Here is a 24,658-nt window from a genome sequence, read left to right on the forward strand (position 1 = left end):
TCGGCCTACTCCAGCTTCACATCCTGGGCTTAACCTTCCGTCTGTGTCCAGGGTCAGGTGACTGCCTTGGGGCTGCTTCTTTCCCTCTCAGCCACTGCTGGAAAGAGTTCATCAGAGTTTTTTTGCTGCAAGAAACCAACAGATGAAATGCATGAATACTTTCCCTGGAGAACTCTCCCGTGTGTTTTCTTAACAAATGTAATCCTGAGCCCCTATAGCAATGTGTGTGTGTGTGTGTGTGTGTGCACGTCTGTGTATATATATATATATAGAGGAAGTGCGTGGGGGGAGATAAATTGATGTCTTGGTGTCATGGCGACGCAGTTGGCTTTAGTTAGTTTTCGATCGCTAAAAAGAAAAAACTGCACATTTTCAAGTTTGTGAAGAACTAAACAAAACAACAGTGTGGTCACCTTGTGTATCACTCGCTTCTCCCCACAACCCCTGTCAACAGCCTTACCAGTCACAGAAATGTGCTTCCAAAGCCGCCAAATGTGCTAAAATTACAAATGCATCATAGATCGATTGCATTTCTACAAATAAACACTCAGAACTTATTTTGTGTCAATTGAACAACCGGGCAGTGCCAGAGAGTCATTTAAGACTTGTTAGTGTCTCTCTCCGCATTCAAGAAGTGATTCAGTCAGCACCAGGGAGAGCGTGTAATTTGTACAGGAGAGCTCTGCAGGGAAGGAGAAAAAGAGGAATAAAGAGAGGAGAGCACAGAAGGACAGCCCAGGTGAGGAAGAAAGCTAGAAAGAGAACGAAATCTAAGAGTGCGTTTCCGATGTGACGTTGACGTGTGCATGTGAGGTAGCAGGCGTCAGTGGTGGGGTGGGGGGGTGGGCGTTGAGGTTTTTGCAGTCTGTCCCAGGGAAGTGAAGATAAATGAGGTGCTGTGCTAATGAGCCTCTTCGCTGCGCCCATCCTGGAGGAGCTGAGTCACTGGGATGCAGAGAGGCTGGGGGGAGGGGGTTGTATCCTGGGGATAATGGTCTCGGCGGCGGGGGATGTTGTGTTTGTCGTAATTGACTGGCGACGCGCACACGCAAGTGGTGGGAATGACAAGATGGAGCCCCGGGGAGGTGGGGGGGGGCACCTGGCATCTGGCACCTCTAGCGAGAAAGACGAGTGCTGTGAGCTGACGAGTGAGTGACGCCTGTTCGCTGCCGTCGCTGTTCATTGCATTGAGATGCCTCCACATACGGGAGGGGGGGAATAAATACACGAATACATAATGAGAGAGAAGCTAATGCTGCTGTGCCCGTACTTGAGGTCGGTGTCTAGCATTATCGTCTCCTTGGCACTGGACGCCTCTTGTCTAATCGGTGCCAGAGGGCCGGACAAGCTGAATGCCTGGCAGACTGCAGACTTCCTACTAATTTCTCCAAAGCTAAGGTGGTATTGTGATGAGCCCAATATTTGGGCCTGGATGGGCATCTGCTAAGAAATAAATCATAATTATATTAATACTAACGTGTGCACGTGTGTATGCCTGCGTGATTATATCGATGAACGATGGAGCGGAAAAGCGGCTGTACACATATATCACTGCCAGGGACAGTTGGCACCTGCAGAGAAACACAAATCGAGGTTGTTGGCTGTCTGAGATGCTCTCCGCAGTGTGAGGAGTTCAGTGTGTGCTGGGTGAAGGAGGCAGGGCCTGGCATCTGTCGGAGGTTCTGGGAGGGTCCAGAGGTTGCAGGGCAGCTGGGGAAGACTCCCACATTGAAACTGCCCGGTGAAAATGATTCTCAATCCCACTGTGGCCACTGATTCATGTGCTGTCAGTGCAAAGTGCAGAGCAGAACCGTGGGAATGTCTTGACTGTACAGGGACTGTGGCAGGCTTGTCTGTGCATACGTATATATACACATATATATATATATATATGTAAACGAATGCTTTGTTACCTAAATGAAGGGGACCAGCCTCCATCCGTCTGCGACAGATTGCACCAGATGCCATGTGCTGTGTAGAGTTATTTTTATTATTATTTGTTATGGTTTTTGTTTTTTAAGGGTATGTAGAGTAATATTCTCAGCAGTGGGTGTCCCAGCCATCGAGACCAAATGGTCTGGCAGCAAGACACGGTGTGGTGATAAAGCTGGTAGGGTAGCTTAGTGGGCCACTGGAGAATAGCATAAAATCTAGGGGCAACAGTAACAGTGCTAGACTGTAAAAGTAAATAGATAAATTAAAAATACGTTTTTTGTGACTTTGATTCTTAGTGTTGGACTTCGCAGACAATTCGCAACACAAGTTTTTAAAAAGACATTTTTATTTACTTCATTACAACATTGGACAATAAAAAGACCCACAATGACATCACCGATTCAACAACAGTCAGTCAGTCAGCAAAGATTCAGAACAGCAGGTATGGCAATTGCGATATTTTAATTGGAAATAATCCCACAACTCTCACACGGGTCAATTTCATTAATTGCCCCCTACACCCATCAGTCATTTATCTCTCCTAGTATAATTAACAACCATATGAAAGGGGCACATGCAGTCCTGCACACGTGCCACAGCCCCCACACTCAGAGCTGCTCTTCCGTTCATGTGAGAACCGGCTCCCTGATTTCCAATCAGCAGATGTTTTCAGGGCTCGCCTTAAAGCTCCATCAATCGAAACATCATCTCAGTTTTAATTGCTGAACGGTTACACTGCCCACTTCGTGCCAAGTTTAATTTAATGGGCACACATCCCAGTGTTCCTTGAGGGAAATCCAGGCCCAGATGTCTTTTGGTGAGAAGCAATTTTCTGTGTGTGTAAGTGTGAGTGAAATTGAGATTTTGTGGTATGTATTTAATATATATCCTGGCATTGCAATGGAGGATTATTAACAGAATCCTTGTGCTCTTAGTGTATCAATTATCAGTTAGGCACTGAAATCTCGGCCAATGGGACAGTCCACTCCACTCCACTTTGCTTTCTGTGATGCCACTAACTGCCAAGCCTGACCGCTGCCACTTTGCAACTTGATATGCAAAGTCCTAACTGATGTTTCAGGCTAATTAATCCCAGCCCAACCCTGGATTCTATCACAAAACACAAGGCATTGACCCAGACTCTGTGCCAAACCTAACCTTCAATGTGAGGTTAAAGGTTTTGGACTAGATGTGAACCCCTCAAAACCAGGGGTTTACTGGGGATATAATGGTCAGACCAATGATTACATGTGAGTGGTCCTTCAGGATTGTTTTGGACTAGAAACATCCAGCGTCAGGATATATTCTCACAGCTGTCGTTGAATTTTAACTAATTAATTAATTAAACTGGAGATGCTGAAATCTTTCAGTATTTATATTGTGCACTGGAGAGCCATCTAAGTGTTTTTGTTGAAAAGGTAAACCCTGTTCAGCTCAGTCTGAGGGACAGCGGTAATTTAATAAACTCCGCTGTCAAAGGTCAAGGGAAATGTCCCAGTTTAGCTCGGATCATCCTTGGAAAGATTCCCACGGTCTGGTGTTACGATGTGTGCCCTGATATGTTATCACACCGTGCTGCAGAACCTCAGCATGTCGTTTTTATCTATTTTATTTGTGTAAAGAAGAACCTGGTCAGATTTATACGACTGTGCTGGCTGAGCGATGTCCTTTTTGTCGTCTCCGGGACCTGCCGATTGCTTCCAGATCTGTCTGTGGAAATTGCCTAGCGACCTCATTGATCGGAGTGACTGATTTTGTAAAAAACGGCCTGGTTTTAAACGCCCCGTAATCTCTTTTAAAGACCGCCGTATTCCAGGGGGGATGGGGAGGTTGGTTTACCTGACTGATGTTGATAAACCTCCACACAGTGGCAATACATCAACTTCCATATCCTTAGTGGGAACATAAATAGGAGGTGGGGTGGGCGTATAGAGTTCCTCATTTTGCAAGCCAATTGTGTCTCCATGGCGCTAGGGCTCGGGGCATGCTCTCTGATTCATGGCCGAGGCTAGGCGAGGGGAGGAAATGAAGCTGAACCTACACTTATTTAGCACCATAATACAGCTGCAGGGGCTATGAAAGCACATAGGCCAGTGTTTAAAACGGCAATCATTCAGCATCAGTACAAAAATATACAGCAGAGGAGATGTGCTGTTTGTGTGTTTTATTTTATTTTTTTGTGCTATTGTATCATTTGCTGCCTGGGGTGATCGTTTGTGAAGTTGTGCAAAGTGGATGTTTGAGGAACAGGAACTCTGTGGCAGACAGACACACAGGGAGAGAGAGACGGATACACAGGGAGAGAGAGAGACAGACAAAGGGAGAGACGGATACACGGAGAGAGAGGCACACAGGGAGAGAGACGGATACACAGAGAGAGCGACAGACAGGGAGAGAGACGGATACACAGAGAGAGAGACGGATACACGGGGAGAGAGACATGGGGAGAGACGGACACACAGGGAGAGAGACAGACACACAGAGAGAGGCAAAAGCGGGCAAAGGGTGAGAACGCAATGCCAGTTGAAAGGGGAAACACGGGTGTCAATGCGATCGGGTGACTCGTGTTTGGATGACGATGAAGACGCAGATGTGAAATCATGTAATGTAAACAGGAGCAGTTTTGTTTGGTCACTAACCACATAATCCAAGTACTCTTCAGTTAGGAAGAGAAACATCTCTAAATACGTTTAAAGGGACATCTCCTGAAACATACACCCAAAATCTTAATCTCTCAATACAACTGGGGAGACAGATCCTGGTCCTGGGGAGCCACAATCAGTCCGGTTTTACGGGCCTCCTTGAAATTGCCAATTTCCTGAGACGTGGAAGGATTGATTTTTAAACGGTGAAGCAGGCGATGTGTTCAGTTAAGAAATGCAGAGCTTATTTGGAACAATAAATCCTCCCGGTCTGCACTCCAGAGTGTCTGAGCCACTTCTCACTTCATGGAAGGAATTAAATAGTGGAATTTCTCAAAACACTTAAAACACAGATTCTGCATCTTAATCCATGACTTATTCTACATCTTTGTGAACTGTGGCTCCACAGGGAAAAGGTTCAAGATCATAGAAGATACACAACATGTCACCATTGGCACAGATTGCACAGATAAACAAAACAAAACAAACGCTGCAGGAGTGAGTCTCCCTCGGCCCATTGTGTTTCAGCACTGGCTGACCGTTGGGGGTATGATGGAAGGGCTGGCATGGAGGATTCTCGGGGAGCGTTGCCTCCTGGCTGACTCCGTTGAGTAATGTAGTCCCTCCTGTGTGTTTAACACATTGGGGGAGAGACCAAGAGAGGGCTGTCCAGACCTCCAGAGCAGAAGACCTGTAGCTGAGCTGCCGACATATTGTGAGAGCTGAAGTCTTTGCTTGCAGCCAGACACACGCTTGCTGCGTCCATCAGAACAGCCTCGCACTCAAATGCATTTCCCAGCATTCCTCCTTCTTCTGAGCTCCCCCTGACTCCCCTTACATCCCTCCCTCCCTCCCTCCCCAACACACACACACACACACACACACAGATCCTGTGACAATTCCAAGCCACTCTCCTCGTTTCAATCAACTTTGCTCTTATCTCCTCTCTCAGCTGTGTGGCAGTGTATCTGCCTCTGCCACCTGAGACTAGAGGAATCATCTTCTCTCTCCTTGTTCCTCTGAAGCATTGGAGTGGAAAGTCCCTCTCCTCCTGCCCGGAAAGGAGATCAGTGTGCAGTCGGAGAAGTGGTGTTGGCTCTCTCTGTCTGTTGTTGTTGTTGTTGTTGTTGTTGTTGTTCTGAGCCCTTGAGAGATTCTCTCCGACCCCTGCCCCCCTGCTCACTTTTTATCCCCCGGATTTGATGTCCGTTTGGGAAAACAAAGATAAAAAGCCCATCAGGTGGTTAAAACGAGTTCAGGAATAAATCTAAAGCATTAAATAAAATCCGGATGTCAGCTCGCTTTAATTCTGCAGCTGTATTTCTCTCCTTGGCCCCTTAGAACCATCGGGAACTTCAGATCTAGTCCTGGAGGGGCTCAGCCAGCACCTGGTGGCAGTTACTGGGAGAACGGAACAGTTATCCATCATCTATATATATATAATTTATTTTCTGTCATCACTACCCCACCTCTAGTTAAACAGCCTCTCCATTGTGGCACAGCGACAGCTTGTGCACCTTGAAGACGGGCGCGGATGGTGAGGGCAGCGGTGGCACGGGGAACTGCGTCGGCTCTCCGTTGGCGACACAGCAGCACGCCCTCAGCAGACTCTTGCTGCACACTCGGGCAGCCTCAGCGCGGCAGCTGTGGAGAGTGGGCGGGGGGAGCAGCGTGGATGCTCCTGCATACAGTCCCCGCTCCCCGCCACCGCCCCCTCCGCCACGGGTCAGCACCGGGGTTGCCGATGGGCTGCGTCCCAGATCCCCTCGCCCTCCAAGCTCCAGGCCCCCAGGGTGCTGCCTGTGCCCCGGCGTCAGGGAGTGCGACTTGCAGGTCTGGCCGGCTTTCCGTTTCAGGCACTGCACCCTCAGTACGTTCTGGAAGGCCTTCTTAAACTCCTGGCTGGAGCAGGGGTAGATGATGGGGTTCATGCAGCTGTTGAAGTAGCCCAGCCAGAAGGTGATCTTGAACACGGTGTCTGACGGGCGGTAGGCAGGGAAAATGGAGCCTGCGTGGAGAAAGACACACAGGAGATAAAGTGAGACACGCACACGCACACGCAACCCAAGATAGAGTAAACCCAAGATTAGGGGAGCATTAGATGACCGCCTGTGTGTCGATACACCTGTTGACAGGGGCATCCCGGGCAGTCGTCGAATGCTCACCTTCTCCGCCTGTTTGGAAAAGGGCTCCTGTGAAAAGGACGGCAGGAAATTTAGTGTGAATATTCTATTGCATTAGCATTTATTCCATCGTGGGTTGCAATAATATTGTGTTCTGGCTCAGCAATTTGGCCAGGATTGGGAGCCATGCACAGACACTGGGATCTTGAGGATTACTGTGAAGCTATATCTGTGAAAAAGTACATTTAATATATATCTACAGAACAAGGTTGTCTAACAAGCTTATTACGTTTGTACACAATCACTGCCTCGGCTAGACCAGACAGCGTGGGTCGCCTATTCTTATGTTAAAAAAAAAAAAAAAATTAACTTTAATAATAAATAATAAATAACTTTAATCTACCACAGCCACTAAAGAAATAATGAAACCTTTTAATGAAACTAATCTGTGCTGTCGCTTATTGATAAGGCAAGTGGCAAGCAAAACAAATTTCAATTTCCTCGTCTTTGTCGGGGCCACTGTCAAGGTTAATGGTTTGCGTTGTGGAGGCAGCTCCGTAAATCCCGCGCCTTTGTGAGCGCCGATGAGGGCAGACTGAAAAAGCCGGAGTGGTACACGTCTCTTGCGGAGAATGAAAGTGCGCGGTGCCACGCCATTAGCACTTGGTTGCTGGGGACCCTTTTAATTTGAGGCTGGTTAGCAGTTCAGGAAATGTAGGAAATGTACCTGGCAGCAACAAATGAAGCCATTAATCTCCTGGACTCCTTTTACAACACCAGGGCCGGACCAGCTGGCTGGGTTTATTGAGGTGGCAGTGGGATCTGTTTATAGAAAACTTGGAGGAAATTAGTGGTGGGGGGGTAACCTCCTGGAAAATCCCGGAAGAGAGGGAGGGAGGGAGAGGGACGTTTCTTAACCCCAAAATTCCCAGCTGCTTCTCGGGTCATCATTGTTTGAATTCCCACACTTTGGATGTTAGATTAAGGCCTTTCCCAGGTCTGTCATGTGTTGCCAGCGATGACCTTTGAACTGTGAAGTCCACTCTGCAGCATTGCGGTGTATAGACGGACACTGTTTGGTATATTCAATACCAAAAAAATCTTGTTTTGGGACAGTATATATAGACATGTCTTGGTCTGTAGGACCATATATATATATATATATATATATATATATATATATATATTTATATAATCACAAACTGGATCATAAAGTGCTGTATCTACTGGGGAGAAAAAGACACATATTTCTTCTCCCTGTTGTTACGAAAGGACTGAATCACAGCTGCACTTTATTTTTTTATTTTTTTATTCTGCTTAAAAACAAAATAACCCCCAAAAATGTGGATTGAGCAAGAATCAATCTTGGGCAAGTACAGAGCTTTACTCTCCATGTCTCACTCTCTGTCCTCTTTCTCTCCCTCTTTCTCCAAATGGATCACAGCCAGGTTACAGCCAGTCTCCCCCCCCCCACACTATCCTACTCTATTTGCAGTTTGGCAAAAAGCAGTTTGTAATTAAACATCTTCCACTCACTACCCTCTTGAGAAATGCTGACGGTATGCAAACTCATTTTTATTTAGCTGTGTATAACCCATGACTGCCTGGGGTTAGAAGCACCTGGTGATCTCGTGCTGTGGGAATTGCACCCCTCGTTTCAAAAGTTCTTGTTTGACGTGTTTCACTTTTCAATCAATATTGTTAACCAGACTGTGGTTATTTATCACTATTATTACTTGATTCCTAGGCACGTCGTTTTGATAACATTTCTAAACAGAATACAGTCAACACCCAATGTCTCCATAGAGAGATAGGCAGATTCATTTAAACTCAAAATGTGTCTTTGAACAGCCTTCCTATTCCTCTGTATACATTAGCTGAATCACTGCTGAATAGAGCAGTATTATACAAACGGACCATATTTCTTCCCTTGAGCTCGTGTCACCTGTTGCCACATCCACTGAGACGGTACAATGGCGACAGAGAGAAACTGACGTCTATTACTGATGCTTTGGCAATACTTAGTCTGGTCATGCCAATAAACCACTTTGAATTTGAGAGAGGGGGAGACCGAGAGAGAAAGAAGGGGAGACAGACGGAGGAGCTGAAAGGTGCAACCTCTAAATGCACGACAAACCACGCAAAATCCCACAACCTCCCTCAGTTCCCTGGAAGTCAGACTGCCTGCTGGGACAAGGGTTAGTCGAGGAAAAACAAACAGCCCAGCTGGACACGTAAGTCCAGAGCCTGCAGGAACTCTCTTTATCCTCTAACTTTCGACTTTGACCTTTAACCTGGTCACATTCCAACTGAGGTCATATCCTGGACTGGCTAAAGCCCCCCCCCCCCCCAACTCTATCAATTTTATTTTTACCCTTCCCTCTGTCTTAACATGCTTCTAAAAACAACCCCACTGGCTAATGTAATTGCATTCAAATTTTATTTCAAGAAACAACATGCTTTCTAATAAAGTACATTACTGCAGCGGCTCTGTCTGATGGGCTTGCTGTATGACGTGAGCGTGGGCCGGTTATAAACGTTTCTTTCCACCCCCCTACTCCCCTTGGCTTGTATCCTGTAAACACCTCCAGGGAACTTGAGGCCAAAAATAAAACCACCCCCCATAGTAACAGAACAATATCAGGTCCTGTGCTGGAGGCCCTGAAGTAGACTTTGATATGCTTAGTAAGGAAAGAAATGCCCCTTAGAAGATACGGAAGACCAAGACATGTTTATGTGTGTGTGTGTGTGTGTGTTTGTGTTGTATCTATGTGTATTACAGTGGATATTATCTTATAACCTGTGCACATTCCACAGAGAGTCAGTGTGTGGTTTGGTTGTCAAATGCAATCCAATCCTGCCTGTGGGTATCTCTCATTGTTACTCTAATACACCATGATTTATGTTTTTACTTTTCTACCAAGTTGTTGCATAGTTGTCTTTCTGTCAAAACGCTCTACATTGCTACATTTTTTATTCTTTAACAAATATATATGAATACAGTTCCTTGGCAGTTTAAAATGCGGCATTGGAATGGGCTTGAATGACAGTGTCGGACAAATCAATACTGATCAATACTAATCACAATACATCAGCATGTACGTTATTTGTTTTTCTAGAGGGTGCAGTTGATCGTGCCGAGAAGATCGTGAACGGATGAGTGTGAAGGAGTGGGAGTGCGACTGGTTGGGGAAAGATGAGAAAAGCTCATGGGGACAGGGAATATTTTGTCCATTGTGAGGAAGGTTGTTGTTTTTGAAATCATGTCAATGGAGTGTCACCACAGACATTCTCCTTTGTTAAAGCAATCGCCCTCTTTACAATTCCTGCCAGACACTGACAGACCTGGGAGCTCATCTTCCTGTCTTTTGTGATCTTAATGTATATGCAAATATCTTTTGTTCCTTTTTTTCCAAATGCCTTTAATATGTGCCTGTGAGTGTCTGTCAATTCGATAGACTGCATCACCATTGAGACTCCCGCAGTAAGTCGCACAGGTGATTGTTTTCTTTATTCTTTTAATCTTTACATTCTTCCTGCCACCGCAGTGACCTGAACTCCTTGTCGCCGATCTACACGCTTGTGCGGAGCCGGGGGGTTGATTTGACCAACTTGAGTGAAAGAACGCAAGGAAACTAAAACAAAACTTCTGTGTTTTTCTTTGGTTTTGCTTTTTTAACCTCCTGTCAGAATGGCGGGCAAATACCAGAGGCATTGGGGGCTTAGACTTGAGCCCCAACCAAAGATAGATTTTCAACAACTAAATACATAAATCTGGTTCAGTTTTTTGCACCTCTTAGCCACAAGAACGAAATCATACAAGAACGTTGTTTTAAGAGTGAAAGAAGAGCTGCCTGGTCTCATGGTGCCACACTGCGACTGCGACCACTGAGGTTCATAGAAATCCTTTTGTCGTGCATAAACACAGTTTTCCGTTTGACAGAGAACATACACAAACCCAATATATTGAGTTAAACAAAACGTTTTAATTAAAACTTTAACCATTTTAATCAAGGTTAGAGCCTTCGGGGGGCTAAATGCGTACGCTATCTGAGACTTGTACTATTAAACAATCGTTATTTAATTGCATTGTAACTTAAGACGTTTTTTGAAATGCTTTCATTCAGTAAATAAAGTCAACACCAAAGCCAACACCTTAAACCTTAAATACAAATTCAGAGACTTGTGTGTAGTCTGCTTTTTTAAATTAAATGACTTGTATAATTTTCAGTCTGAGAATGATGTTAAAAAAAACACCACATACTTAACACTAAAGATCACTAAAAATCAGTAGCTACTGTAAGTATATTCAATTAATTTGTGCGGGTGGTATAATGATGAAATATAGGCCACTCTGAAGACGTAAACCAAGTAAATGTATTTCCTGGGAGTTTTTCATCTCCCTTTATCATTTAAAGAAAAAAACATCCTGACAGGGTAAAGTAATGATAATCTAATGGGCAATGATGATGGCAAATACAAGATATGCGAGCAGGGTCCAACAATTAAAACATATTATATTTAGATTATGTGTTTGTGTTGTTGCTGTTTTGCCGGTATGGCATAGCCTACCGCCCCCCTTTTTTATTTATAACGGTGAATACCATGCCATTTTAGCAGCTGGCAAGATGGGGGAAAAGTGATTTACAATTGTGTATCATAATGGGGATTTATGCCAGCAATGGACAAAATAAAATAACATACGTGTGGACCATTCTGCATGTTGAAACTGTTTAGAATTGTTTTTTTTCCTTATGTTCTATTTTCACACGTTTCTAGCTTGTCGCTGTCAATGTAGGAAGCACAATTTACATAATTTTTAAACAGCAATCAGGAAAAAATAATTCAAAATTGGAAATAATGAAAATCATTTAAAACAGCCCTACATAGCTATACTCTGCTGCATTTGCAAGGAGGAACAGAATTTGTATGACAATTTATAATCTATTTGTTGTTTCAAATCATCGATTGTTTTGACTTCTTTAATTTAGACTTTCGGAAGAATTTCCAACTATCCATTGGACTTTGTTTCTGCTTGTATTGGGATCTATGTTAGCTAGGCCAGTTACTGACTGAGCAGCCTATATGGAGAGTAGCCCATACGGGGAGCAGCCCATACAGGGAGCTGCACAGGACAAAAGCATTTGTCACGGATAGGCCAGTTACTGTTGTTAAAAGTAAACAGCAGCGGCATAATAAAATTTGAATGCTGCGGAAGTTATTTCTGGGTTGTTTATACACAGACCTTCACTGGAGGAAACCTCAGAACTGCAAGGAACAGGGGCACAAGCTCAGACCTTATTCTGTGTATTTCCTGCATGGATAGATCTGCACACAGTTCTGTCTGCGTTCATTCCCAGCGGCACCTAGACAATTTGTCAAATAAAATAATGTTGATGCTGAGATTACAGGCCGTGGGAATCCATCTTATTTTATGAATGGCTCAGAGAATGGAAATGGCCTTTCTCCTTCTCTTTGACAGAGAGAGCAGAGCAGTGTTGGTTTAAACCGTTGATGCTGTGAATGCTTAAAGGATCTGTCTAAAATATATGGCTCGCTGTCTTCACGTCTGCAGGGCCGCTGCGAACGTGGAGCCAAGAACTCGGGATGCCGAAAGGTTTTTTGTGCGAGGGAAACAGATGTGGGTTTTTTCTACACACCGGCTCATAAATCAAGTTTACCTGGCTTTGTACATCGCTTCCAGATGCCTCCCTGAGTTAATGTATATTCGGTGTATCAGGTGTAGGTGATTCCTGTGCTTAAGGACCTGTTTCTGTCCGTTTTATAGATTCCTTTCAGTCAGCAACCAATTCAGACCTGGAACTAATGCGTGAGTTGACTTATGGTCCAGATAATGACTTTGAATTGAGTGATTAGGACCCGAGGTGGAAGAAAAACAGCCTCCCTTTGGCCCTGTGGGAGTAGAATTGCCCACCCCTGCCACCCTTGTTTGCATTGCCTTCTCCTTGTTATTCAATCCACAAATTTGTCTTGGACCAGCACCACAGTCAGCACCTTTTGGGTTTGCCATGGAAGCTGTGGCTGACCTCCACACCAGATTTGGGGTGAGCATGTGACCAAGCCCAACGTGACAACAGCAAGCTTTACCACAGTGTACAATAACAAGGACCTGTGTGTGATTATGGAGAGAGAAAAGAAAGAAAGAAAGAAATCTCTTAAACGTCTGCCATTTTTATACCGAAAACAAAAAGCAGCTGGACGAATACAAGAATGAGTGATTGAATGAATGCGAGATTAGTTCGAGGGGGCTTACCAATGGGCATCACCAGGAAGAACGGCAGCCAGCACAGCACAAAGCAGCCCACCACGATGCCCAGCGTCTTGGCGGCCTTCTTCTCATGGGAGAACTTGAGCAGCCGCATGGAGAAGTGCAGGCGTCCGTGCAGGGCCTCCTCCTCGCTGCCGGCTGCGTTGGTGTGACCGGAGTTGGTGGTGGGGGGGGTGGCGTGGGAGGGGCAGTTCCCGCGATGCATGCGCAGGGTCACCCCCTCGGCGTCGGACTTGTCGGTCTTCATCCCTTCCCGCAGGCTCTTGGTCTCGCGCCGCGCCACCACATATACGCGGCAGTACATGGCTAGGATTACGGCAAGCGGGAGGTAGAAGGAGCCCACGGCGGAGAAGATGGCGTAGCCCGGCTCCTCAGTGATCTTGCACACCGTCTCGTCCTCTGGCGCCGGCTCCTTCCAGCCGAACAGCGGCCCGATGGAGATGGTGATGGAGAGCGCCCACAGCCCCAGCAGCGCCAACACGGCACGCTTCTCCGTCATCAGGGCCGGGTAGCGCAGCGGGTAGCTCACGCCCACGTAGCGGTCCACCGAGATCACGCACAGGCTCATGATGGAGGCGGTGCAGCACAGCACGTCCACGGCCGCCCAGATGTTGCAGAAGACACGGCCGAACACCCAGTGACCCAGGATCTCGAAGATGGCCGAGAAGGGCAGCACCGTGGAGGTCAGCAGTAGGTCGGCCACCGCCAGGTTGACGATGAAGTAGTGCGTGACCGTCTGCAGGTTCCGGTGACACGCCACCGACAGGATGACCAGGATGTTGCCCAGGATGCCAAACAGGATGAGAAGCCCCAGCACCAGCCCCAGCGCCACTGCCTTGGTCAGATCCAGGCTCGGGCTGCCCCCGGGGGCCTGGGTGCAGTTGCTGCAGTTCTGAGGCAGGGACTCGGGCGTCATGTTCTCCCCCAGTGGCACCATCTCTGCGCTGTGCTGTATGGCAGACTTGCACAGTAGAGTCTTGTATGGTTCAGCACCGTCCGGTACGTCACAGCACAGTCAGGATGAAAGAAATCGTTTTTTTTCCAGCAACGAGAGGGATTTGTCTACCAGTTTAGTTCACATTCAGTAGGTGAGGGGTGGGGGGTGTGTCAGGTCCAGGGATTGGGACTGTGGTGTCATTTTCTCTCTCCTGTTTGATCTATTCAGACAGACTTCTGGGGGCCTTGTGCTCCTTTATTGAAGCTTGGCGGTGGTGGATTGGTTTTTTTTTTCTTCTCCAAACCAGTTATGCAAAAGTGATGTGTCTTCAGCCCGACTGGGTTGGAAGAATAAGTCCATGGGGGGGACCTTTCACTATTCACTTCCCCCTGCTCTCCTGCTTCTCTTTCTTGATGAAAGGGCCTTTCTGAATGGCTGCCGTTTATTTATCATTCAGCTAACGTCAACGCTGGAGTTGGCCTCCAACCCCCCCAGTCACCGTGGTGATGTCCCGCTCCTGCTCTCGCTCTCGTTATTATTTTTAAACGGTATCTTCAGCAGCTTGGATCTGCTTAATCGCTTGTCTTCAAGAGCTGTGAGATGACATTTGTTTATATCTGTATCCTGTACTGGGTATAACCTATTGCGCCATGTCCCTTTTTGAGAGCAAGAAAAAAAAGGAAAAACAACTTTGGCAGTGTGTTGTGGTGAATATTTCTGGGTTATGGTGTACAGGAAGAATATCTTATGCCTCGTAAACCGCCTGCGAACTGTGGGAACCAGCGGGATTTGGACGGGCCTTTTGGAAATGTGCAGAAATGATCACTGTGGGCTGCTGTTACAGTTCACTCTGAAATAGAAGGAAAGCAAAAATCGTCATCAGAGCCTTTCAACTGAGCAGCTCAGAAGAGCGATCAATGCATGATTGATGGTGGTGTTGTCTGTACTGTTGTTGTTATCGTTATTAGGTACTTTAGTAGAGGCTTCTAGGCTTCTACATATACACAACTTTGCAAGAGTAACAAGCTCTCTCTATACATTTCACTATTACATCAACTACATTTCTCCACCCCAGGACTGCACTGCTATTCACAGCCCTTTAAAGACAGGCTATGATGAGTTAATCCAGAAAAAGTTGTTATTAATATTATCACATAAAGAACACTTTATAGCACATCATGTCGCTGTTCCGGGTATCCAGTCCTAAGGATGATGATAGTCTAAGATTAATAATTGCTGCCACACTTTCAACCTCAACCCGGGTGAAACTGCTCTGACGCCTTGTGAGTATTCACCACACTGGACTGCGTAAGCCAACCTCCGGCGGCTTCCAAAGCACGGATACAAACTCCGCATCTCAGCTCCTGATTTACGCTTTCTTCCATGGGAAGGACAGTACTGTAACGCCTGAATCAACACCAGCGGGAGAGAATTCTACACCAGCAGCTGCTGCTTCTCACAGCCCTGTGTGAATGAACTCAGCCCTGACCACGTCTCCATCGCGGTCACTCGTAGCCTGATCGGTGCTCTCGGCAGCAATGATGCTCCGAGCTTTCCAACTTGGCCCCTGGTAGCATTTCTCTGTTGGCAGAACCCACATCTTTTAGCTAATCTTTTTGGCTGGTGGCGTATTTACATGAACGCTGTAAAATTAAATGACATCACTGTCATGTATGAAATGCAAAGGAAAAACTTTTATTATGATTTTATTCATTATTTTATTTAATGGGGAAAAGCAAGTCTAAAGCTGAGGTGCAGAAGAAAACCACAGTGGACGTATACATCACAGAGAGTGTTGTTGAGTGTAAGCTCAGCATAAAGAGCCACAGTGATACACAGTTTGCACACAGTTTGAATTGTTTTTACCTGTCTCTCGCAGGGCAAATTCTGCAGAGATCACCGTGCAATCTCTGCTCACTGATGTTTTTTGTGAACCTAAAAATAATCAGAGATTTCTGAATGATGGAAGGCGAACTAGAAGCCTGTAGAAGGAAAGGAATTCAAGACTCTTGTTTTTGACCCCACGCTGTAGTCTTCGCTCCGCACTGGGGTATTTCTGCGAAGGATTGCGTTAATCAAAACTGAGGAGATGAAAAGTTATTTTAGTTCGCTTTATTCATGCGCCATTTTGATTGTTTCTTCAGAAACCACAAGAAGTCCCGTGGGGTCGCTGTGAATCACCAGTCTTCCTACGAATTGGGGAGTCAAATTAAGTTAGAGTGAGGTAAATTAGGTTGAAAAGAGCTCAGGACAGTGGGGATATAAACCTAAACACACTGTGCCCCCAACTACCACCAGCACCACCCAAGACCAGGGCAGTGCCTCCTGTGTGTACAGTTGGCATCTCAAAGACAGAGTGGGCATGTGGTTTCAGTTCCTACCTAGCTCCCAGTAACTAAACTGGTCTGATTAGCTGATTAACTGGATTAAATTCACACCACAAACTGTGAAAGACTTTAAAGCAGGGCTACGTCTGTCTAATCCATCAGAGATTTGGGTAAATGGAGAGCGAGAGAGAGCTGGAACCAGAAGGCCTTGTAGCCTTCGCAGGAGCTAGCTACGACAGGCCTGATTTACAGCCTTCGTCTCGGTTTTCTGTTTTGTTTGGATTTATTTTCATGATTATTATGATTTACTTTCCTACGCTTCCTACGGGAAAGAAAGAAAGAAAAAGAAAAAATCTGCCATAGCCACGAGAGTTGGGATGAACCCAACCAGCCAACCAAATAACCAAACATGGAAGCGTGGGACGTAGTGCAGGTAACAAATGAGATCAGAGGCTCCCACAGCAGCTATGATCCTTCTCCCTCAGCGGTGATAATCCAGAGGCAGGACACACACACTCACACACACACTCACAAATACATAGTTTGAGTGTACATAGTTACATAGAGTGCATTTATCACAATTCCGGGCAGTGATGGCTAGACTGGTATAATGCTTGATATTTCTTTATTTTAAATCTTTAAAAAAGCAGACTACTGTCCACCCACACTAACTCAATAACACAACACCCCCCACTGCCGCCAGTCCATCACGACCAAAAGTGATTAAGATTCGTGATCAGGAATCCGCTCGCGCCGCATCCCTCTGAACGCTCCCTGATCAATTCGATTACACTCCGCGCGCAGGGACATTAATCTGCCCGCCATTGATATGTTTGAATAGCGCGTTGTGAGCGGAATAGTAAATAGGCAGAGTGATGCCCCTTCTGCCCCTGGGTCTGACGCAGAAAGGGTCTGTGTGCCATAACTTATTAATTACGGCATCGAATGAGCGGCACTGGGCCCTGTAGCGAATATCAGAAAAAAAAGAAAAAAAAACTGCCTTTAATGATCCGTGCAAATCTATTTCTTCATTTGCTTTAAAAAAAGGATTTTTACTTTTACGACAACGTTGCTTGTTCTGACACCCAGCGTACTGAATAACTTACAGCTTTTCCTAAAATTATTGGAATATGTAAAGTATGTGATTTTTCAGTTCAACGCTATAATTTTAGTAACTCTGAACACTAAACACTGTCCCCTCCACCACCGTCATGGCTCCTGTGAATACCCCACAGAGGGCTTCTCTGTAATTTAAGGTGTGATGTTTCAACACCAGATATCAGGGAAGACCACATCTACAAGGGGACTGGGGACTTCCCCGCGGTAGGGGGAAAGGGGAAAGTGTACGGAAATGTATTGTTTGTGTTTTTCATTTTTTTCCAATTGGCCACTCAATCATTTAGTTTTCATTCAAGACCAGATATACAGTTATTTACTTGGATGCTCAATTACTGGATAGATCCAGGGGCACCAGGCAGCAGTCCCGGAAGCTCACAGTGTGCTCTCCCTACCCCTTTTATATCCAGGTCTTTTAAGATGTCAGAGATTTCTGAAGCCTGCTGTACGATGTATGAGTCCTTGTCTGAATTAGTGAAGCTCGTTGCACTTTGATTGTTTCCAACAGGACTCCTGAGCTGCGCATAGTTGGATAATTTTCAAATGGTTTAGCTTCTCTGTAACCGTCTGTCTTGACGGGGAGAGGAAATGTAATGTTATCAAAACTGTCGCCTGCCTAGCTCCACACTTCTCATTGTCGACAGGGCATTTGTGTTTTGCTTTTGGGCTGTTTTTGGCAACCCCCCCCCCCCCCCAACATGAAAAAAATCATAATAATGCATTTCTTTCCTTTTGTTTTCCCTGCTTTTTGTGCAAGTTCTTCTGAAACCGGAACCAGATTTTAAAAAAGTGACATTCCCAAACTTCTGTATATATAATGGAGGAGGAGGAGGATGATAATGATAGTGAACATTTAAAACTTCTTGATATCCTGGGACCGTCAGAAATCCAGGTCATGTTGGATTAACTATTCTTTGGAACTTTCTAGTAACTATAACATTCAAAGACAGAAAACATATTGCTTTCCTTATTTCTCTCTCTCTCTCTAAGGGAAAGTTACAATTGGCTATTAAACTGGGCCTCTCACATAGAGCTGCCTTTAAAAAATGTGAGATGTAAGAAACCAAAGTGTTCATTAGCCTAACGAGAATCTATTTGTCTGCAATGACGGCTCTTAGTGTTGAATCGCGCTCTACCAACCTGCTGCTCTTTCCTATTTGCATTCCAGCTACAGACTCTCTTTGCTGCATAATTTATTTGGGTTATTAATCCAGGAGCCGTCCCTCCCAGCGAGAGATGTGACTCCCCGATTCTGTATTTATTTATTCTTATTGGTATGGATGCACATTCTCTGCTTTGTCTGATAGTGTCAGTGACAGAAAAACTAAAGTTCACGACTCGATTCAAATCACGGTCCTGGTGGTCTGTGAACTAATTGATAACATGAACGTGAAACAACTCTTGCCTGTTAGTTAGTTAGTCAGTTAGTCATTCATTCATTCATCTTTGTGCATTCCAGAATGCATTCTCTTGGGCTGCTGTTCTGTGACATTCAACACTGACCCTGCAGAGCCACAATACGGAGTGCACTCTGGGTAAATTCACCAGAGGCTTTTTGCACCTTTAAGTTGGTTTTACTATCGATTTCCCCCTCTAGATTCCCAGTGGTTTCCCATCGTGATTAATCTGTGCATTACTTCGCTGGACTCTCACTAAACCACAGTGAGCTGAATTGATATTCACTGTAGATCCGGCTCACCTGTCACTCACGGCAGGTTTATTGGGAGAGCTGGAACAGAGGCACAGCCTAGATTATTACTAAACCGAGGAAATGCATTGGTAAACAAAGACCTATACATCCAGCATTTTGAAACCATTTTGTTTGCTTGATTGTTTTTAGTTTTTTTCCCCTACCATAGGGAAAAAATAAACACCAAAAGGACATACCATTTACGGGCGAGCTGCTTCAGCTGTACTCGACCAAAGTGGTTTCCAGCTGGAGACTCGCTTGTCAGGTGACCTCAGGAAAGAGATGCACAGCTCCTTTCCTGAACGATGGCACACCCCCATGACAGCACACTATCTCTGATACAGGCTGGTTGGGTGCTTGATTGAGCGTGATAGTCGAATTTGCGGGGGCCTATTGGAAAACCCAGTGGCTCTGCAGATCAATAAGGCAACACTCATTCATTTGGCAGGATCTTTTCACCCCCGGTGACTTCACAGAGACCACCGTGGAGCTGCCTAGAGAAGCTGCAACTCTTTCGCTTACTAAGGGGGATGCACAGGGAGCCAAGGACACACAGGACGTATGCTAGGGAGATCCTGATGTGCAACCTTCCATTTTCCACCTCTGTGCACTGCTACTGGACTCTATCCATCTCCACAGCTCTGACCCCAGCCCTGGATTTGTTTGTGCAGACCAGAGATACTGCAGTGCAGATGTTTTTTTTTTAAGTGACCAAATCTGCACAATGCATCTCATGATCTCAAGGAAAGCCACACCCAATGACCTGCAAAGACCACGTCTTCCTGCTCACATTAAATCGTCATTTGGGCTCTGCCTTCATGCGCCAATTATCAAGCTTTCCCAGAGGAGTGCGTTGTGGGTTTTCACATTAGCAGATGCAAAATGTAATTTATTTTTCCAAACGGACGGAAGATGGAAACTTGCACCAATTTTCTTAGCTGTTTAGAACTCTGTGCTGCTACTTATGGAAATCACTAACTGTGGGAAATGTTAAGGGTTTTCATGTAAGGAAATTGTAAATGAGAAACTCAAGGGTGGGAGAAGTAGGCTTGAATTGAGGGATAAAAATAGGTATCTCATGAGAGTGTGATTACTCTCCCATTTCATTTGGGATCTGAGAACCTTTGCAATAGAGGGATATATGAGAAACTGACTTCTGAACCCTTGACCTAGCACTACTCAAGTCCAATTGGTTACTCCAGGGGAGGTGGCTTTGGATCCTCCAGCCATCCGTCCAATCGGAACCAAGGTTGCTGAGGTGCCATGTGCTCCCATTCATAAACAAGGTGACCGGTGATAATTCGGAACACTCACACACGATCACGTGGCCCGACCTCCTGCGCTGATGATGACATCACAATGTCACACTCCAGAGCTGAGGCCGAATGGACGTGTGCCAGGGTGCTTCTCATTCTGTGACATCCTCTATCTTGTCCTCTAAACATTCCCGGCACAACGAAGGGGGAGACTTCAAAGTGGCACTTCGATGGTGCAGATGTTCCTCTCAAGGCAAATGTTAACATTGGCGCAGCTTTGATGAATAGCAGAGCAAGCTTATTAACAACCACATTTGGTTTTAGTGAAATGATTACCTCCGTCGACAGCAGCACAAGGAGCTTATTATTGGCAACTTATGACATCCCTTCTGGGGGGATTTAAAGAGCTTTATCAACATGTAAACCTTTGATGCCTCCTTTATTGTCCTTTGCCTTCTCATTTGTTTTGATCTCGCGTATCAGATTTGTAATAGTGCGGTCTTGATGTATAAGCTCTTGAAAAGAGTTATTTGAAACTTCAGGATAGAAATTAAAAAAACACATGTTGGGGATTTCTCTTGGGGATGGAGTTTATTAAAGCCCACTGTCTCTGTGCTCTTCTTTTAGGGTGTTGACCTTCTCACAGAGCAAACATCAAAATCTGGAAAAGTACAAGGTCGATAGGGCAGATGGCTGCATGTCCCACATGTATTATTAATACATCTCTTATTAATATGCCATGCAGGGGGGGGGGCATTAATACAGCCTGCTAAAAAAAGTGTCTGGTCTCACGCAAGCCTCCCCTCACTGGTAACAGGTTGTATCAGAGATGGTGCCAGGACTGGTATGGTCGGTAATAATCTAGACACCAGTGTCACGGTTTGGCAGACCATACTGTATTTACACTGTATCCACTGGACTGTGCTATACTATATGGTACTATACTATATCCTACTATAATATGCTATAAATTCTTGAGCAGCTGCTATCTGCTGTCCCAGTACTTTTGGTCAATTTTTGCCATGCCGACGCCTGCAGCGTCCATCTGCACCGCGTCAATGGCCGGAGCAAAACACCCGGCTCACTGGCCTTATAAGGACCAGGGCTGTTTGAGCTTGGTGTTACAGTGATGGGAGCAATCCAGTTTACATTGGCCTGGCTGGAGTGTTTTTAGAGAAGTGGAGGGGGGGGTGTGGAAGTGGGGGTCATATAGGAATGAAATCTCAGGCTTGGACAGCTGGTTTGCATTTTGAAAGTTGCCCAGACAAAGAAAAAAAATAACAGATTATTATCTTCTAGTCTGTCAGCAATGGGCGAGAGGGTTGTCCATCAGTCTGTCTTGTTTGTCCCTGGGAGTCGCTGCCATTCTGTCCAATCAGTCACTGAGGGGACAAACTCTGTCCCTCATGAAGACAAACAGTGCCTGTGTGTTGCCCTCTCCTATTAAGAGGTGCTGTCCATTGCTTCTGTCTGTCCTAGAGGCAAACAATCTGTCAGTCTGTCCTATAGAAGTGGAGTCTGTCTGTCTGGACCAAAGCAGTGTTAAGACCCTTCTGTGCCTGAGACAAAAATCTCTCTTAGGATGTGATATGATTGCAGATGCAAGTAGCAGGTCAAAGGCTAGACACCCCGCCTGGTATTCTCATCTCCTCTCTGGATGAAATTCTCCCCGCTGTTTTTATATTTTTATTTTGTATTGATATCGACTTTGACGTCACACCGCCAGGCAGGCTACTTGCAATAAAACCATATGCATTACTTTTTTTTATAACTAAAGGAAATAAAGAAAAAAACGAAAATGAATACATAAAAAGAGAACGAGTCAGCCTATGTCTGGATAGTACAGTCATTTAAATCAAAGCAGACGACGCCGGAAAGCAGGACGTGTGACTAAAAAGACTACGTGGGGGAAAACAGGAGAATGAGATTTGCTGTTGTAGTGGAATTTGCGAAGCAGATTAAGAAACGTCAGTTATATTAGATCATGATAATAATATGAAATAAAATAACAATAAGTATACCATACAACAATTAAACAACATTAATAAAGTAGAGAAAAACTAAATTGTCCAAAGTATCCATATTAATGTCTGAGGTTCGTGACTTTTTGGTGGAAAAACCCAACAACAAAACAAAAACAAAAACAATTAATGTATGATAATGTTTGGTAGCCATCACGTAGTGCCTTTGCGGGAATGAGCGCACAGGGCAGGATAGTGCGGTGGTGTAGTAATAGAAAAGCTCATGTATTCAATGCTATAGCAATGGAAAAGCTCCCATATTAATGGTATAGCAATGAAAAAGCTCCTGTATTACAGCTGCATGGTGAAATTAAAATGAAAAGCCTTCAAACTACACAATAGTTAGAGCCAGTCGCACCATTAGGCTTTCCGCTCTACACCACCAACAGCGGTGCGCAAAACTATTTTTACGCTCAATTATTTTCAGTTGATATTCCTTCATGCGCAATAATGACCGTTTCATCGTGGACAGAAAAGTTATTGGAAACACATATATTCTATACAGACTGCTTAAATACATACATACATCATAAATAAAGTTTTTCATTGTAAACGGGCAGTTTATATTAGAAATGACTTGCCTACAGCTAAAGCACATATTCCGCAGGATATTTGGATCCGTGTTTCCTTATGAACATTGGCTCTTAAATTTCCCATTCATTTCCTAAGCTAAAAGCATTTATTTGATTGCTCGAAGGCAGACTCTGAATTCCAAGCACGATTTATTCCAATTTGTATCTGCTTACCTTGGTGTAGTGGTTATTGCTCCCTGCTCCCTATGGCTATCCTTGAATGTATGCATTCCTTTTTTGCGTATATTCAAAATACCGATGCAAATATCATATCATATCATTTTACAAGCACAGTGTAAAGATGCAATACAATAACATGTATTTTTTAAATAAAGTAGTCTTGAAATACGTGGAAGCTCTCAACTGGTTAGTAATAATGTACCCGGTATAAATAAGTTCATGCATGAATAAATAAATTGGGGGAAACCTTGCAGTTGGTCAGTCGGTTATCCGCTGGTGTCGGGCAGTGTCTCCGGTGGCGCTGCGCTCCCAGTCCTCTGACCCTCACTGGCGCTGCTCTCCTGTGCTCTCCTGTGCTCTCCTCGGAGCGACATGTTCAGCCACAGACCCGCTCCTCTCGCAAAACCTCAACTCCGAGACGTGGAGTGACTCACGCCGGCATTCCCTCCCCACTGCCTGTGTGTGTGTGTGTGTGTGTCATGAACCGTATCCCCCACCTCCCCTCTCCTCCCTCTGTGTCTCTCAGCGCAACCGGTACGTCTTCATGAACGTGATTTCCATGTTTGATTTGACTGGTTTTGCCCAGGACCGCTGGCGTGGCGAGTGTCCCTCTCTCTGCCCGTGTCCGTGCGCCGCGGCGCCCACAGAGACTCCGCCAGTCCGGGTGCATCTGTCGGCTCTCGAGTAGTTTTTCATGACTGTCCCCTGGACTGGATGGCTTTCATGCTGTCTGCTATTTGTGTTTGACAGGTGCGGCCACAGTCTGTGCTGATGCCCCGTGTCCTTGTCGTGCTGTCCGCTCGCAGTTGGGTTCAGCCCGGCGGGACTGACCCCGTTCACCGCTGGAGCAGACACGGGTCCAACAAGATCCGCGCAGGAAAACCACTTCGCTTTTTACAGATATTTAAAACGTCAGCGACTAAGTGTTACATTTTTGTATTGATTTATTTTGACAACAAGGCGAGACGAATTCGCGAGGGCAACCTGCAGAAATCACATGGTTTAATAAAAAAAAAAAATACATCACATAACGGCAATGCAGTAAGTTAGACAGTGACGCTAAATCCAGTAGGGGACAGTCCACATGTGCGTTTATACTGCAAATGTGTTCAAACGAAAAGGAAAAACTCCTGATTTCATATATATATATATATATATATATATATATAATTTAACACATTCTGGGTTTGTTCAAGGACAACTCAATTTTGTGTTAAAACTTACAAAATTACAATACGATTATGTGTCTTTTGTAACACAATATGAGGTGTTTTTAACACTATTTTTCCCACACAGATATACACATTATTGTGATGTGCTTTGGTGAATTTTAATATGAAATTGTTTTGCCCTTGAACACACACACAATTCATTCTAAGAGTGTATATAGTGTGTGTGTGTGTGTGTGTGTGTGTATATATATATATATATATATATACATCGAAGTATCTTGGGGAGTTGGGGAGGCCTTCATCCAGCAGTGGATCGATGAGAGCTGCTGCTGATGAAGATGATATATATGCATTACTGCTTGTGTTTAAGGAGGACACCCTGTTGTGTTGTGATCATG

At 45.1% G+C, this 24,658-nt stretch overlaps 1 protein-coding gene and 1 long non-coding RNA gene across 2 annotated transcripts in view; one reads left to right on the plus strand and one right to left on the minus strand.

Moving 5' to 3' along the window:
• The window catches only part of LOC136758292 (uncharacterized), a 43,246-nt gene that overhangs the window by 4,518 nt on the left and 14,070 nt on the right, over positions 1 to 24,658 (plus strand). The gene's annotated exons all lie outside the window — the stretch shown is intronic.
• On the minus strand, positions 5,460 to 23,650 carry adra1aa (adrenoceptor alpha 1Aa). Its single transcript, XM_066714210.1, has 3 exons — positions 23,336 to 23,650; positions 12,975 to 14,776; positions 5,460 to 6,585 (listed from the first exon to the last, which is right to left on the minus strand). Exons 2-3 carry the CDS (start codon positions 13,924 to 13,926, stop codon positions 6,053 to 6,055), a joined length of 1,485 nt encoding a protein of 494 aa, XP_066570307.1. The 5' UTR covers positions 13,927 to 14,776; positions 23,336 to 23,650; the 3' UTR covers positions 5,460 to 6,052.

Source organism: Amia ocellicauda, chromosome 9 (genome assembly GCF_036373705.1).
Source record: "Amia ocellicauda isolate fAmiCal2 chromosome 9, fAmiCal2.hap1, whole genome shotgun sequence".
NCBI classification, from domain to species: domain Eukaryota; kingdom Metazoa; phylum Chordata; class Actinopteri; order Amiiformes; family Amiidae; genus Amia; species Amia ocellicauda.